General features: G+C 37.2%; 3 protein-coding genes and 1 long non-coding RNA gene across 14 annotated transcripts; 1 reads left to right on the top strand and 3 right to left on the bottom strand.

The window, feature by feature from the left end:
- On the bottom strand, window positions 1-2,520 carry LOC148726607 (uncharacterized). The gene is made up of 2 exons (XM_088728400.1): window positions 1,100-2,520; window positions 1-889 (listed from the first exon to the last, which is right to left on the bottom strand). Exons 1-2 carry the CDS (start codon window positions 1,758-1,760, stop codon window positions 852-854), a joined length of 699 nt encoding a protein of 232 aa, XP_088584526.1. The 5' UTR covers window positions 1,761-2,520; the 3' UTR covers window positions 1-851.
- Window positions 2,521-7,297: 4,777 nt separating this feature from the next.
- LOC148726606 (uncharacterized) lies at window positions 7,298-13,405 on the bottom strand. Of its 11 annotated transcripts, none has more exons than XR_015989928.1 (5): window positions 13,135-13,405; window positions 12,088-12,140; window positions 9,174-9,216; window positions 8,564-8,609; window positions 7,298-7,988 (listed from the first exon to the last, which is right to left on the bottom strand). It is a non-coding gene; the product is annotated as an uncharacterized LOC148726606 (long non-coding RNA). The 11 variants fall into 11 exon arrangements; XR_015989934.1 differs by having other exon boundaries at window positions 12,091-12,140; XR_015989926.1 differs by having other exon boundaries at window positions 13,140-13,405.
- A 693-nt stretch (window positions 13,406-14,098) lies between these two features.
- LOC148726605 (uncharacterized) lies at window positions 14,099-16,850 on the top strand. Its single transcript, XM_088728397.1, has 2 exons — window positions 14,099-14,292; window positions 14,560-16,850. Exons 1-2 carry the CDS (start codon window positions 14,119-14,121, stop codon window positions 15,637-15,639), a joined length of 1,254 nt encoding a protein of 417 aa, XP_088584523.1. The 5' UTR covers window positions 14,099-14,118; the 3' UTR covers window positions 15,640-16,850.
- On the bottom strand, window positions 15,570-17,848 carry LOC148726604 (uncharacterized). Its single transcript, XM_088728395.1, has 2 exons — window positions 17,535-17,848; window positions 15,570-17,357 (listed from the first exon to the last, which is right to left on the bottom strand). The coding sequence occupies exons 1-2, from the start codon at window positions 17,654-17,656 to the stop codon at window positions 16,103-16,105; spliced, it is 1,377 nt and encodes a 458-aa protein (XP_088584521.1). The 5' UTR covers window positions 17,657-17,848; the 3' UTR covers window positions 15,570-16,102.
- Between the last annotated feature and the right edge of the window lie 7 nt (window positions 17,849-17,855).

Genomic DNA, 17,855 nt, shown 5'->3' with positions numbered 1-17,855 from the left:
TTGAAAATGAATGTGAGGAGTGATCAGTCATATTTCTTTAACACTTGAGTAACAATTCAAGCTCTGTCTATCATAAAGTCAATTTATACACTTACAAGATGCAAAATAGTCTTAATGACCTGTTTGCAGGTTAGAGAATACACTTGTTTTTTCGCATGTTGTATTGTTTTGAACTCAAGAAATATATGACAGTACTTCAAGATGCATGGGGAGCAGGGATGGCGCAGTGGTGAGAGCACTCGCCTCCCACCACTGTGGCCTGGGTTCAATTCCGAGACCTGGCGTCTCATGTGGGTTGAGTTTGTTGTTGGTTCTCGTCCTTGCTCTGAGGGTTTTTCTCTGGGTCCTCCGGTTTTCCTCCCTCCACAAAAACCAACGTTCCAAATTCCAATTCGATCTGGAACAGTGGACAAGTACAGCCACCCAGTGGATGTCCATTGCTAAATCATTTATTCATTTATATTTATTTATATTGTAAACATGACGGAAGTGATTGTGGTATCACAAGTCTTTTTTTTTTTTGGTAAACTAGTGTTAACTTCTGTGGATGAATTCCAAAAAACATCCTTTCTTTGTGAACTGAACCAACAGGTTTAAGTGGGTTAAGTTAAGGGTAAGATAAATCTGGAAGATTTCTTTGCTTCGTGAAGTTAGTTGTAGTTGTTTTTATGATAAATTGGAAGCATACTGGAGAGTTCTACTTTGTAAGTGGAGGTAGTAGGTTACACAAAGCAGCACAAACTATTAATATTTTATCAGCAAGAGGTACAAGGGGTATAGGCAGATTTCCTTGTAGAATATGAAAGTCTCTCAATGGCTCTCTCAACATGAATTCTTGCACTGGCAATTGATCATGTTGTCTTCAGTGACTTTTTGGACAGTTGCTGACCTACTTTGCAAGAAATAAAAAATTAATGTGTAATATTGACCTTTCAGTCTTTTGTTAAGTCTTTATTTCAAGTTGAGATTGTCTTTATAATGTGACTCTCTTAAGTTACAAACATCCATGAGAGGAAAGGAAGTACTAATGACTGTTGTGTGCATGGTGGGTAAGTAGGGGAATGTCCTGTGAATAGCAATAACTTAAGGATTGAGTTACCTTTTTTAGAGAAGGGAGGCATGTTTAGGAAGGCCTTTTGCTTTGTAAGCAAGTCTCTGATTGCAAATCTTCTGTCAGCCATGATGTGGTCCCCTTCCTCAATCAATTCCAAAATTCCACTCTTTTGGGTGAGTTTGCAGTCACTTGTACTTCCACTCCACAATTTTGACACAAAACTGAAAAATCCTGATGGAGTTATTCCAACTAACGTTTTCATAGTGTTATGGCTCTTATATTCACTCCACGTGGCTCGCTGTGCAGCAGGAGAGGTAGGTTTCTGAATGAATATCTCTGTACAATCAATTATAACCCTAGTGTATGGATAATTTCTAAATGGCCTGGGCAAGTTTAGGCAAACCATTTCTTTAGAAGGCCAAATCAACAAAACATCTCTCAAAGTAATAGCAAGAAAGGAGATCCAAGTGGTGAACACCTTACAAACAGAAGATTTAGAGATGGAAAAAGTGTCTGACAGGTGTTGAACAAGTAAACCCAATCGAAGTCTTAACAAGGTCAAAATAAATTCTTGCAAGATGGTTAGACTTCTCCTTTTGCCACTCTTTTTTACAGGTCTGTATTGAAAATTTACTTTTTTTCCCTTATTGCTGTCCCAGTATTTCAGTTTCTTGACTACAGGTTTCAGTAGATTAAATATCGCCATAAGACAGGCCAATGTTGGAAATCCCGTGTAGAATTTCACGGATTCGTCATTTTTCAGTAATATCGTCCATGGAAAGTTTTCGTTTTAATGCTGGCTTATCATTGAGTTCGTTTCGAATTCTTTTGTTTTCCGCTTTTAGCATCGACACATTTTTTATCAAATCGTCCATTTATTGGTGATCAATGTCCGTTTGACAAGAAACAGCCACACATTCCTTTTCCTTGAATTCTTTTATTCAATGAACTTTGTCTTCCTTTACCACGTAGTTATGATCTTTTAAAGCAATATCAGTGGAGAGATGGAAAATTTTGGCTGGAACTACTTCTTTGTTGCCTTCAATTGAATTTCGTTTTCTCCGCTCACTGGACCTCTCCTCGCGTTGATTCGGACATCTAGGGTATGAATATGGACTCAATATTGTTGGAACCGTCCCTTGTACTAATTATTTGATCCCAGAAAGTTTCTTTACGATTTGTTTCGTCTCAAAGTGTTCAGAGCATATGTGTAAGTTCTTGATTGACGTAAACTCCTCATCAGCCCAACGACAGAAGGCAATCCATTTCTTTTTAAGTCTCTCTTCGCCTGGAAACTCGAAAAAGTTGAGATCCGGCCGTTTTCTAGAGTTGTTTTTGCACACAGCGATCGCACAAAACCTCATATCACACTTTCAGTTACTCCGATCTGCTTTCAAAGAAAGCGCTTATTCCCCTCAGCCTCGACTTGGTGCTGCCGATTATCAGACTCTCTCGTCATCCACAGCGCTGTCCTCTGACGTAATGTGATACAATGGCCAATCACATCCTGTGATCTATAGAGCGACACGCGGCTTGGGACTGGTTAAGAGATTCCGTTGCAGTTATGTCTTCAAGCAAAAGTGCTCATTCAAGGGGGTCGGGATAAGTGGAAAATTTGACACGTATGAGCAACTTCCAACTGATCTCAGGAAAACACGCTGTTCGCAATCTCTCACATTACTTTCCTTGAAGTTCTATCACTCCTTCGTTAACGCCGTATGATCGCATCGTTCTTCTAATCTAAACGTCCTAAGCGTGGAAGAGCAACTTGCTACGTAAATAACAAAGCGACTTTTGACCAAATTAAAGGATGCGTTATTGTTCACGCTTCATTTGCAGTCTTGCTTTATTTACAGACGTCATTGTTCGACTTGCGACTTCAATGACAACATTTTACCCATATCACAATTGTTTTATTTTCTCGAATAGTTTAAGAACGTAGATTATGGTTCTTCGGCATAAAATTATATATTTTTGACGCTTCGCTGATCTGCCGAGGTAAGATCGACTGAGAGGTCAAAGTTCTGATAATTTGTCTGTGTCACGAAGTCTTCCTTCAATCACAGAAGTTTGACCTTCAGTTGATTATTTCGAATATCGTAGGTTCTTGCTGTATGGAAAAAATCTGAAGTAGTAGATTGTGAAATTTGAAATAGTAGATTGTGATGTGATTTTGTTACGGTTCCGCTGATTTTAGCTGTACTTTCTTTAGTTCTGTCTCTAAATTTCATTACGGTCCGGTTCCGCTGTTGCTCTTTTTTTAGTACTGTTGCTCTTTTTTTAGTACTGTTTCTAAATTATTGTCGGATTTATTGTACTTTTGGGTGGATTTGTCATAATTTACCCCGTTTAAGACAAATTCACATAATGATCAAATCGAAATTCGGGTAAAGATGGCTATGGCAAGTCATTTGGATACATTCCACCTTAAGGACCTTACGGATGAATTTCACAGAATTTACCCTGTTTTTCTAGAATTCGCTGATCAAATGGAAAAACCAGGTAAAGGGGATGGCATATGGAAACTTAGCGTGTTAGCCACTTACGGATGAATTCGTAGAATTTATCCCGTTTTTCTAGAATTCATAAAAAAATGGAAAATCGGGTTAAAGATTGGCTATGGCAACTTGTGATCTAATTAATTCGGAGGATGAACGCTTAGACTTCACCCCGTTTTTTGTCAAATTCACTGAAAAAAAAAAATTGGAAACTCGGGATAAAGATAGCATGTGAGCACTTCGGGTATTATTCACCTGTAACATGAAGGCTCAGAATTTACCCCGTTTTTCTCGAATTTGATCGGTGATCAAATGGAAAATCGGGGTAAAGATGGCATATGGGAACTTAGCGTGTTAGCCACTTACGGATGAATTCACAGAATTAATCCCGTTTCTCCTAAATTCATTGAAAAAAGAAATGGAAAATCGGGTTGAAGACTGGATATAGCAACTTGGGATCTATTTCATCAGGGAGGATGGATTCTTAGATCTTACCCCGTTTTCCTAGAATTTGTTGAAAAAAAAATTGAAAATTGAAAGATATCGTATGGGAACTTTGGCATGAATGCCCAGAATTTACCTCTTTTTTCTGAAATTCACTGATCAAATGGAAAGTTGGGGTGACGATGGCATATGGGAACCAAGGGTACTAGCCACTTGTGGGCCGAATTCTCAAAATTCATCCCTTTTTTCTAGAATTCATTGAAAGAAAAAATGGAAAATCGGGTTAACGATTGGCTATGGCAACTTGGGATCTATTTAATTCGGAGGATAAACTCTTAGACTTCACCCCTTTTTTTGTCAAATTCACTGAAAAAAAAAAAAAGGAAATTCGGGGGTAAAGATAGCATATGGGAACCTCGGGTATGATTCACTTGTAGCATGAAGGCTCAGAATTCACCCCGTTTTTCTCGAATTAGCTGATCAAATGGGAAATCGGGGTAAAGATGGCATATGGGAACTTATGGAAAATCGGGTTAGGGATTGGCTATGGCAACTTGGGATGTGTTAATTCGGAGAATGAACTCTTAGATTTTACCCCGTTTTTTGTCAAATTCACTGAAAAAAAAGATGGAAGTTCGGGCATATGGGAACCTCGGGTATCATTCATTTGTAACATGAAGGCTCAGAATTTACCCCATTTTTCTCGAATTCGCTGATCAAATGGGAAATCGGGGTGAAGATCATAATATGAGAACTTAGCGTGTTAGCCACTTGCGGATGAATTCGCAGAATTAATCCCGTTTCTCCAAAATTCATTGAAAAAAATAGAAAATCGGGGTGAAGACAGGATATAGCAACTTGAGATCTATTTCATTTGGAGAATGGACTCTTAGATTTTACCCCGTTTTTCTAGAATTTGTTGAAAAATGGAAAATTGGGGTAAAGATATAATACGGGAACTTTGGGTATTATCCACTTGTAGCATGAATGCTCAGAATTTACCTCGTTTCTCTAAAATTCATTGATCAAATGGAAAATCGAGGTGAAGATGGCATATGGGAACTTAGCCTTCTTGTGGGCCGAATTCTCAAAATTCATGCCGTTTTTCTAGAGTTATTGAAAAAAAAAATGTAAAATCGGGTCAAGGATTGGCTATGGCAACTTGGGATCTATTAATTCGGAGAATGAACTCTTAGTTTTTACCCCGTTTTTCGTCAAATTCACCGAAAAAAAAGATGGAAATTCGGGCACATAGGAACCTCGGGTATTATTCACTTGTAACATGAAGGCTCAGAATTTACCCCATTTTTCTCGAATTCGCTCATCAAATGGGAAATCTGGGTAAAGATCATCATATGGGAGCTTAGCGTGTTACCTACTTGCGGATGAATTCCTAGAATTAATCCCGTTTCTCCAGAATTCATTGAAAAAAAAAAAAAAATGGAAAATCGGGTTCAAGCCTGGATAAGCAACTTGGGATCCGATTTCATTTGGAGGATGAATTCTTACATTTTAACCCGTTTTTCTATAATTTGTTGAAAAAATGGAAAATCGGGGTAAAGATATCATATGGGAACTTCGGGTATTATTCACTTGTAGCATGAATGCTCAGAATTTACCTCGGTTTTCTAAAATCCACTGATTAAATGGAAAATCGGGGTGAAGATGGGATATGAGAACCAAAGGTATGAGCCACTTGTGGGCCGAATTTTCAAAATTCATCCCACTTTTCTAGAGTACATTGAAAAAAAAAATCGGGTTAAAGATTGGATTTGGCTCTCTAAGATCTATCCCACTCGAATGACGAATTCTCAGAATTTGTCCCGCTTTTCTAGAATTCACTAAGAACACAAACATTTTTTAAATGTGGAATTTTTTCTATCTTCCATTTAACTAAGACTAGCGAGCCGCACAAAGAAACACTTTTTGTAGTTGTAAGCTTCTCATTTATTTCGGACGCGTTTCGACCCCAGTTAAGACTTCTTTAGGGAATGATTGCAATTAAAGAGGAACAGTACATTACATAGCGCGTTGTGTCTAAGTTTTTAATTTCTATAGAAGTTAATTAATTAATAATAACTGAAAGCAGGCCGGCGTTATAAAAAACTCCTAATTACAATTAAACTATTTGCGTATTGCTTTATTTTAAGGGGCTAACGATTAGCGCTAATCGTAGAATTCACCGCTGAAAAAAGAAATGGAAAATCGGGGTAGAGATGGCATATTGGAACTTAGAGTCTTATCCACTTGTACCGTGAATCCTCAGAATTTACTCCGTTTTTCCAGAATTTATTGAAAAATGAAATGGAAAATCGGGTAAAGAATATGGCGAGTCAGTGGGAGCCCCGTTTTTCTACTCATTGAAAAAAAATGGAAAATCGGGGTAAAGTAGATTAGATGTGGCAAGTCAATGGAATATTTTCGACTTGGAGGATGAGTTACTAGGATTTTCCCTGTTTTTCTACAATTCCTTGAAAAAAATTCCAAAATCAGAGCAAGATGGCATAAGGGAACTACGGGTATTATCCGCTTGTAGCATGAATTCTCAGAGTTTACCCCGTTTTTCTAGAATTAATTCATTAAAAAAGGAAAATCAGGAAAGATTTGACATGACAACGTAGGTTATAGTCCACTTGCGGTATTAATTCTAAGAATTTACCCCTGTTCTCTAGAGTTCACTTAAAAAAAAATTGGAACATCGAAGGAAGATTGGATTTGGCATGTTAGGATATATTCTAATTGCTGGATAAATTGTCAGAATTTAATGCCTTTTTTCGAGATTTCCACATTCAGTGAAAAATGGAAAAAGGGGTTAACAATGGATATGTCAAGTTTGGATGTATTGCACATGCAGAGTACGAGCTGTGAAATTGTTTTGATTTTCGAATGCACTCAAAACATGGAAATAGGGATAAACAGATATACTGCAGTTGTAAGTTAGATCGCTGGAAGTGCACCCTTAATTCACGCAAGAAAATTTTGGGTCGGGGGGTAGTTGTCGGAAGGCTATCCCCGGGTGAAGTCAATAATTTTAGTCGGTACTTTGTAGGATCCCCTGCACAAAGCCTTGGGATTATTCGACAAATATCACTTAGTTTGAGGAGATTATTTTGCTGGAAAAGAGAATGTAGCCTTCCCTATAAAATATTTATCAGTATGCAAGTTTTGGTGTTACGTTTCACCACTGTGATGTTCTGATTGTTGAAAAGGGCCTGCATATTATTCACACCCCTGGAATTTAAGTCAATTTAGCGTTAAAAATGTCTTCAGGCAATGAGAAATTTTCCCAGAAGTCGCTGTATACACAGATGCATGTGCATATATTGACGGCAAACTATTGATTTATCTTTGCTTGACAAGCAAAGTGAACGTCTTCGTAGAGGCTCACGGGTACTATTCACCGCCACATAAAACATTGTAACAGAATAATTGAAGGGTTCATTGCAAAAGAAGCCCTTGGTGACTTAGGATGAACTACTGTTATCCCATTCCAACGTGCTGCCTGTTTACTTGTGGGACCGAAGGAGAACTTAACATGACATCAAGAGTCACTTAGTAGGGCTTCACAAAAGAAAAATCTATGTAAGCAAAGGACAAGTTTTAAGTTTCTCTTCCAAATATTTAATGTCTTCCTATGACATTGACGTACTAATATGGCTGTTCTATGATAAACAAGATCATTAAGCTCACTTAAAAATAAAAAAAGAAACAATACACACTAAATTTATATCCCTGATAGAGTAGTTTTCCAAGAGATTATGATTTCACATATTTGAAAAAAAGAGGAATTACTGTGTGACATAGATATATAGGTTGAATATTTTAAAAGGGATAACTTAAGTATAGGTATGTGTCGGAAAAATGATCTTCTCCCTTTCTTTGTTTCTCTCTTTTCGTTTGCTCCTCCCTTTTTCTTTGTCCTTCTCTTCCTCTTTCCAGCTGCTCTTCCATAACTATTTCTTGTTCCAGCCAGTCCATGTTCGTCACATGCTCTTCAAAACATAAGATATGTATCACTTAGTAACATCAATATACGACATTTTACAAAGCTGTTTAGCCCTGAGCCTCTGTGGTCTAATACTTCCTTCAAATCCGTAGACATGGCCGTCCAGTGATGGCCTTTGTCAAAAATAACACCACCAATGTTCATACTAGAGATACAATAACGTTCACCCTAGAATGTGCACATGAACCATTAGGGAGAGTACCTCTTTCCGTGCCAATATTCTTTGATATGCCTGACGCCTAAGTCGCTGATTATTAATTTTTAAGTAATGTTATAAGTGAGAAAACAGTAGTTTGATTGCTTCTCAGGGATGAAATGCACCAGTACTTCACTATGCCAGACACCCTCATCTGAAGTTGTGTGTATTTCATAACAGACTTGTTCACTGGTTTTATTTCATGATAGGCGATAAACCTCAAAGCAACTTCAAGAACTCCCTTAGAACATTCAATTTAAAAGGGATGATTTACTGTTGAGTTGTCAGGTTAGCCAAAATTCTGTTCTATTCTGAAAGTATGAGAAACCCTCTCAGGATGCAGAGAAGAAATTAGTTTATCTCACCACGTGGTCCTCCATCTTGAGCCATGGTAAAAATTGATCAACAATCCTATTTTAAATAGAACGAGAGAATATGGGTGGTTACCAGTTTGCTCGGCTCCCAGGTATTCAGAGAAAAACATAAGAGGATATGCAGAGGCTAAAGCCACTGTGTATCAAAGCAATCACTTCAATATTATAATATTAATGCAAATTTTTCGTTTTTAGGGCAGATTTATATGATACGACTTAATCGCATGCGACAAGCTCAAGGTTACTTCCCACTTTTGCGGGTGTCCTTCGGGAAAAAAATTGTTTGCACACTACAGTAGTTTCACTAAAATCTTAGCAAACTATATATTAGAAGAAAGCTTCATAAATGTTTACGATAAAAATATGTCTCAAGCAACTTTTCTTTCAAGGACATATCAAGATCCAATATGGCACGAAATGACCGAAGGGTTTTCTATTGAATTTATTGGATATGGGATGCTGCAGCACGAGCTAATTCGCTGCACAGTCTTATTCACACTTATTACACAACACCTGTGCAAAGCATGCCAATTAAAAATAACAAATATGGAGAGTGCAGACTACTTTCAACAATTTATGGTGCAAGCAATTTGTTCCTTACCATCATTATTTTGTGTTTACTTTCCATTTACAGACTCAATTGGCTGTAAAAAAAAAAAAAAATTCAAAAAATTTTACCTTTAATTACTTCTTAAAGTAAGAAACCACAAGACTAAACAACAAGTGTAGAAACTTAGACATACTTAGGCTAAAACTCTGATTCAAAATTGAAAAACTACCCCCTCCAAAGAAAATTATACCAGTCTTTGATACCATCCTGTTAGTCTCCAATTTTTTCTTCACTTTTCTTTGCTTTTAATTTTGTAAACACATATCATGCTTCTTCTCAATGGCAAGAGCCTGAGTTTCCAAGAAAACCCAAATAACCAGAAAGAGTATTGGCAACAAAGATAACCAAATGAGTGGTGGTATAAAACTAGAACTTGGAGCAATTAACCGACCTGAATGACTGCTACACCCCATTCTTTTTTCCCAGGTCTATGTAAACTAGATTTTGAGCAAAGAATGCAATACCTTGCCAAACATCTGCTAAGATGACTCTATTAATAGTATGCATGATCATCATCTCTTCCTGAGATAGCACTCTTCACTTCAATGTTTTTATTACTATACATCTGGAGGCTTTGGTAAGATTGTGGAAAGGAGGGACAACATTTGAGCAGCTAGGAGGGACCAAAATGACAGTGTGGCAGCCATTTATTCCCACTTGGATGGCAAAGTCTGGGGAACCTTCCCCTTGAAATTTAAAAGTTTGGATGTCCAAAAGGGTCCATTTTTGGTTGCTATTTCCCAAGTTGGCTAAAAATCATAGCTACTATGAGGGAGAGTATGTGGAGACACGGTGGCCTCATGGTTAGTGCACTCGACTCTGGATTGAGTGGTCCGGGTTCGAGCCCCGGCCAGGACTGTCTTGTGTTCTTAGACAAGACACTTTACTCTCACAGTACCTCTCTCCACCCAGGTGTATAAATGGGTACCGGCAATTTAATGATGGGGGGTAACCCTGCAATGGACTAGCATCCCATCCAGGGGGAGGTAGAAATACTCCTAGTAGCTTCATGCTACAGAAACCGGAGTTAAGCCCCGGCCTAATGGGCCATTAGGCTCATAAACAGACTTTACTTTCTTTACTATGAGGGAGAGTATTGACATTGAATTAATGAATAGAGTAGCTTTTACCTATCTGAGTACATAAACATTATAGATAGCAATGTTGTCTCTGTGATGTCTGTGTGGCCCTTGATTGATTTTTAGCTATGCCTTGCTCAAAAAATGAAATTGTGCTGAGGACATTAGATTTTGGGATATGGTGCTGTGATTTCTAACACAGAATCTTTAATGCAATTACTGATAGTGAAGGAGTTAATTACCGTACTTATCCATGTATAAGTTGACCCCCATTTTCAAGGTTGAAAATCAGATTTTTCATTATTTCTAGTAAAGAAAAATTCAGACCGACAAAAATTTCCCATATGGTTGATCTCTTATTTCTGAGAGTGTACTGAAAACATGTTGAATTAAAAGAAACTGCAGAGCAAAATGTAACCATGTGCTGTGAAGTTTAGTAGCACTTGTTTACATCCCCACGATTCATGATTAAGCATATACAACCACTTCGATTTACTGGAGAAGTAATTCACCATCTTTTGTAAATCATTTTGAAAATGAAATCTTCATGCATTTAAATAACCTTTTGAAAGGAGATTTAGTAGACTAAAGGAACACTGAAGAGCTTTGAAGGATTGCTTGATGAAAACACGGCCATCTTGGAAACTACACAATATTTAACATTGATGGTCCACGCACGTAACAAAATAGACCGCACAAGAAAACAGCATTTGCCAGGTCACTAAGTTACTGTAATCATTCGCTGAAAATGAGAATTCAGCACCGAAGCTGTAAGGAAAATTGTCTGCTCTACAAATCAGAAGATACAATAGAAATCAGCCCCACTAGGTTTCTGTTTAAGCCACATAAAATTTATTATTTCAAACTTTTTCATCGATGAAGAACGCACTGGAAACTGACAAAACTTGAACACAATTAGAACTTGTTTTGTGAACCTGGTTTTCCTAATGGACTTCAGGCAATTGTTATGCTAAATTCTTGGATTGCTTGGGTCAGGTCTTTATCATTCTATGATCTGTGTAAAAGACGAGAGTGATTTTTTGGGCTAATTTTTTCGTCATAAAGAGTCGACTTAAACACAGATAAATATGGTGATACTTCAACGATAAATGTAGAGCATGGCAATCAATGAAATGATCAGTGTCAAATCATGAACTAGCTCTTTGTCAGTGACAAGTTTGCAAAATTAATATTGGAGAAGCGTACACTACTTCATACAACAGTTACTGTGAAACCATCATACTGAAAAATATGGCGACTGTTACACTCAACCAGACCTCTTTGTGCAAGAAAATCCTGGAACCGCTCATAAAAACAAGCAGTAAAGGTCTGAAAGATTTATACCTTGCATACGTTGTTGTTTTGAGAAATATTGCTTTCTACATGTGCCTTAGCCTAAGAGTAATGGTAAAATGTGCAGGTGCCATATTTGTCTGTCAGTGGATTGAATCTATTGGGTGAACACCAGAAAAATAATAATATTGATACAATTAAAATGAGGGTTTAGTATAGGTATGCAGTGGTTCAGTTTCATCCTTAGTTTAGTTCTTTTACTTTTAATAGCTGAGACGAAATTGATGGTGACACATCATCTCATCACAACAAACACTCTAGGAGCTACATTTTATCTTTCTTTACACAAAATGCATTTTCATTCATATCATTGACAAAACCAAAGGAAAATTATGCTTATACCAAGGAAAAAAATTAATCACAACATTTACCTATTTATAACTTACTAACATTTATAACTAATTTATAACTAACTAATTTATAACTAACACTAGTGCATAATTTTCCAAGAAAATGTTTACAATGGAGCTTACCACCTCATTGGCACTTTTGTTTACTTTGCTTTGCTGCTGGTTGTCATCCATGCCTGTATGTATGAAATTAAGTAAGGGTGAAAAGATTAGTATTTTCTTTGCAAAGATAGTTGCAGCGAGTGTCTCCCCTAATATATGGATCACCAAAGGCTCACAATGAAAGCCAACAAGACCAAGTTCTTGCTAACACATGTAGGAGCAATAATTGCTAATAATAGGCAATAGTCTCTACTGAATTAAGTATTCAATTGTGCATGAATTAGTATTTATTTCATTTCAATATTGAAAACACAGTTGTTAAGTATGTAAAGTGTGGTAACATATAACATGCATATTATTATCATATTCCTTATGATTTAGTTCAAAGGGCTTTATTCTAAATAGATCAAAAGAAAGAAAGTGGCTTACGTCAGCCACTAATTTCAATCAAAAAGCACATATTATTAAGTGAAGAGTAATTTTGCTGCAAATCTGTCCTCTTCTGGGCTTGCAAAGAGAATGATTTAATGCATTGTAACCCAACTGTTTCTTGCTGGAGAGCATGGGAGAGAGCACCCTATCCTTTATAAAAAATACCAGATCATACGTGTCAACAGTTTGTGAGTTAACTTTCCAGGATATATGATGTTTGACATCAACCATACCAGAGGTTGAATTTTTGCGTAGTCCCATACAATTACAATGAATACATGACTTCAATTGTCTCCATAATAACCATCAATGTAGACACTATGAGATTGCTACATGTAACATAATAAAAATTATAATGAGGCAGGAGGAAAATCACAAATTTTCGGTCATTGTAACACGGAGATCTGTCTCGTTTTTTAATTATGTATCATCTACTTTTGCATGTCCCAAACAAAATAATAAAAAAAAATTCATCCCTCGACACAGAAGGATTCAATGAATCCAGGTTAGTAGTTACTCGGACGCTTTATCGGTATACATCTGACAGTATTTAGCCCGAAACTTGAACGCGATCTTTGAAGAATGGTTGTGATATTTAAATTTAACAAAAATACTAGCATGAAGTGCAACCGAAACCTTACCTTACCGCACTAGTTCCGATAGAAAAGCACAACTTCGATCACCAACGCACTCCAAACTAATAAGGGAATCGACGCCACGAGGCAATGTCAAATTCTCGTCTTCCTAAGCTTTCCAACGTATCGAAGAAAATTTCGCCAATAATTCGCACTTAAAAACGCAACCAGAATCTTGATCTTTCACCAATCCGAAGTGTCCCAAACGACACCAAGGATAGCTCATGAAACAAGGATATCCCGTGAACTTCTTAACCATCCACAGGCAGCCCAAGCTCACTACGAGAAAAGCGGACGTGACTCTTTCCGTGTTGCGTAACGTTTTATATTTATAAAGGTTTGTATGGGATGTTATCGGTTTGCCTTAAAAGAGAGAAAAAAATGTCTTGTTTTGAAATAAAATGGGCTCACTTTATTGCCTTGTTGTTTTCTTTGTTGATTCCGAACGTCTCAGGCCATTTTGAAGCGTTTTCGGCGAGTTAGCGCTATGTTGGTTTTAGCAGTTGAACACCAACATAGCGCTAACTCGCCGAAAACGCTTCAAAATGGCCTGAGACGTTCGGAATCAACAAAGAAAACAACAAGGCAATAAAGTGAGCCCATTTTATTTCAAAACAAGACATTTTTTTCTCTCTTTTAAGGCAAACCGATAACATCCCATACAAACCTTTATAAATATAAAACGTTACGCAACACGGTAAGAGTCACGTCCGCTTTTCTCGTAGTGAGCTTGGGCTGCCTGTGAACCATCGAGCGCGGAAATCTTAACGATCTTCTTACGATTAATATTTTTGCATTGCATCCCTCCCCTAGTTGGGAAGTGACAAGCAAGAGACACGTTCACAACGCCTTTTGATTGGAAGAAATAAAACCACATTCTATTGGCTATAGAGAAGCAAAGCCATGACGTCACGTTTCCATGACAGCATTTTTCTCAGTTCTAAACAAACGCTGAGGTCTCGTTGTGTATGGTGCCATATTAATCATGGCCTTATTTTCAATCTCTTCTTTGCTATCTTACTTCGAAGATGAAAAGAAATCTATCGCAAAAGGGGAGAACCACGTCAAATCTGATCATATAGAATGTTTTATGTATAATCAAGGCATTCTTAGAGGCAAAGTTCACGCTAGTATGGGATCAAAAGTCTACGAGGTTACGGTACGTAAGCTGTCTTGTATGTTTATGTTTATATTTTGTGAATCGGTTGGGAATCATTAGATCAATTATAAAAGCTACTCAATAGCTTTAATATCTAAATTATAGGCTCCGATGTATATAATATTGACTTCATAAAGTATAGCTCTGAGCGCCTCTAAAATAGGATCCGTTCGATGGCTGTTCGATTGGAGCGCTGAGAACGCCTGAGAGCTATTTACAACCAATAAAATCACTAAAAGAATAAAAATTTTTCTTCTTCTACTTTAGATATACGTAGATAGTAACTTGAATATCAAGTCGACAGAGTGTGAATGTCCTAAGGGCGCTTTCAAGTGCAGTCATGCCGCAGCTGTGTTCATTTACGCCATACATCATGTTAGTCGTACGGACATCGAATGTCGATGGAACAAGCCAAAAAAGCCAACTTGCCCTGCAGTTCGGGACGTCACTGAGATGTTTCCTCCTCCGAAACAGTACTGTGCTCTATCGAGAGAACCTACGCAAGCAGATCGTTCATCCATTTACCGATCGTTATGTGAATATGGAAAGTTCACAGGACTATGGTGGATTCTGAGCCCTGAACCTGAACCGGTGACGTTACCAATGCTTACAATCGAAGAAATAATTTATTCTGATGGCTTCCTTCAAGCCCATGGAAAGGAAGATCAGCTCTCTTTTTTTAAGGAAAAATGCAAAATCCAAAGTAGTACTATACAAGAAATAGCAAAACTCACAGTGGGTCAAAGAGAGAATCCAGCATGGTCAATGCTTAGAAAGGGAAGACTCACAGCTAATAATTTTGGTCCTGTCTTAGCAGCCAAGAGAGTTTCACAATCACTCTTGAAAAGACTCATGGGCGAGTATGATTTATCTGGAGTCAAAGCCATCACATGGGGAGTCAACAATGAAAAGGAAGCTGTGAATGCATTTGAGATGTCACATTGTTTAAAAGTTGAACCAACAGGAATTTGGTTTGAAGAGTCAGGTATTCTTGGTGCCACACCTGATGGTCTAGTTGATCAAAAAGGTATTTTGGAAGTAAAATGCCCATATACCTTTAGGAATTCAACCATAGAGGAAGTTATAGAATCAGAATCATTCTATTTGGAGAAGGGAAAGGACAAAATTGAGCTTAAGAGGGATCACAAGTCTGGGTATTGGCATCAAATTCAAGGACAGCTCCATCTCACAAACAGAATGTATTGTTATTTTGTTGTGTGGACTGTCAAGGGCCACGTAACTTTGGTCATTCATAGAGATGAGGAATGGAAACCTAATCTTGATATTCTAAGAAACTTTTATTTCCATCATTACTACCCTAAAATGATTGAGGGGGAATTATTATAAGTGTGAATACATAAGAGGAGACATATACACTTGTACTCTTTATATTTATTCTTCCTTTGTGTGGAAATGAGAAATTAAAAAATAATGTTACTGTTCAACTCTGTAGAACAATCGAAAAGATTGAAAATTATTAACTGTTAATGATTCTCTTCTTCCCTTGTACAGTTAGGATTATATGAACTAGGAAAATAATCATAGAATATCATAGTTGTTAAAGTTATGAGGAATAACCTATATCTATCCATCTATCTCAATTGTTGGTAGACTACTTTTCCAAAATAGAGACAGAAACTAGAGTGATGCTTTCATGCCTATTCAAGTAAGAATCACACCCTAAGTAAAGAGCAAAAAGTAGAAAAAAAAGAATTGAAGAAATTGCCATAACTTATTGACTTTTTATTACTGTAACTATTGAATCTTTGTAGTCATCGAAAACATGACTTGAGCCTCTCTTGAGAATTTTCTACTCAAAAAATACATTTGTACAACCTTCCTTGATTAACGGAAACTGCAAATTAACAAGAGCAGCACAAAGCTGAAAAATTTTTTCAGAATAGCATCTTAGGTAAGAGGGAATAAAACTTAAAATCTTAAAATCCTTTAACCTGGCGTTAGCCCTCTCTACATGGATTCTGCATTTGGCAATCGACTTAGTTACTTTTATTTCATTTTCAGTAAATTTACCATTGTTTAAGAATGGGGGAATATTTACAGACACACCCCTCGGAACTATATCTTGGATTAGAAAGCCCTTGTCAGCAAGAACAAGATCTCCTGGATAAAGGTGTTTCAAAAAACCAGACATTTCCACTATAGCCTTATCTGAAGTTGATCCAGGGTAAAGGTTAGAAACATCTGTTATGACCCCATTAGGTGCCACACCAACGAGTACTTTAAATGAATTCATACCTCTGTATGAAGAACAAGTTGCACTTTGATGACTCATTAGGCCAGGGGTTGCAACTTCAATGTCTGTGCAATCTATTATGATCTTACAAGAACTGAACTGTGTAAATGATGACGGCAAACAAGTCTTATTTTTCTCCCTAGAAGGTACTGTTGACATCAAAAAAGTGAACAAAATCTCGTGCAAGAGATGAATAAATGTAATGACAATATTAGATATAGTAGTTTCACTGCATGAAAATAACTGAGCTATATGAAGGTTCGTGTAATTCTGTCTAATCTTCATTAAAGTTATGAATATCTGGTCTTCAAAACTTATTGATTCCACCTTCCAGCCATGAAAATATATGATTGAGTCTTTGAATCTTAAAGTATAAAGTACAACTACATCAAATACTTGCTTAGTTGGAAGACCGGTTTCCATGCGTATTACATCGTCACTTAACGTAGACACTGAGTATTTTTCTCTAAAATATTTTGACTTCTCTTCATGTTGTTGAAGGTCATTTCTCAGCTGCTTTACTTCTGCTTCAAGGATTATCTCCGAAGCAGTTAAATCGTTGAGTACGTCCCGTTCTTGATCTTCACTTTCGTTGCTCTGCAAGGCTTCTCTCATTTTTTCGATGTCGACTAATTCCTTGCCATCTGTACTTTTTTCCAATTTCTTCTTCTTCTTTGGTGGCGGTTTACTGCTAGAAGGGAAAAGTTTTCCTTCGTTGTGCTTAAAAATCTCTGGCCCAAATACCTTCTCGCCATTTCTGAAATGGCAGCTGCAAACACGGCTGTGTTTGCTTGGTTCTCGATCTTCTCTCCTGTTGAAACATATAGAGATGTGGAATGTATTTAGATCAGAGTTGGATTTTGTTAGAAGTAAATCGAAACAAGCGTCAATCCAACAAGTACCATGTTTATTAGTCCGAAGGCCACAATACTTTAGTTTAGCTGCAATATTCTGGTTTTACAGTATATATGTAAGTTAAAATACAAACCTTAATAATCTTCTCCATCGATCATACTCAGATTTTTTCTTTTCTTTGCTCGGGAATGCAAAGAAGCGACAGCAATGACTCTCAGACTGGTGATTACATTCGGGTGCGAAACACTGAACCATTTCGCCTAATTCTCCAATATTTTAGATTCTGCAAGATATTATGGCCTTATCCTTCTACTTCCAGCATAACTTGAATGTACCACGAGCGTCAAACAAGGAGTTCAAAGTCTGTAAAACGGAGCTTCACATGACGCTTGCGTCCGCCATATTGGATAGAACAGTTTGTTTAGAACTGAAAAAAATGCGGTCATGACAACGT

The sequence above is a fragment of the Stylophora pistillata genome, chromosome 7 (assembly GCF_964205215.1).
Source record: "Stylophora pistillata chromosome 7, jaStyPist1.2, whole genome shotgun sequence".
NCBI lineage: Eukaryota > Metazoa > Cnidaria > Anthozoa > Scleractinia > Pocilloporidae > Stylophora > Stylophora pistillata.
This window is presented reverse-complemented; position numbering and strand designations above follow the sequence as displayed.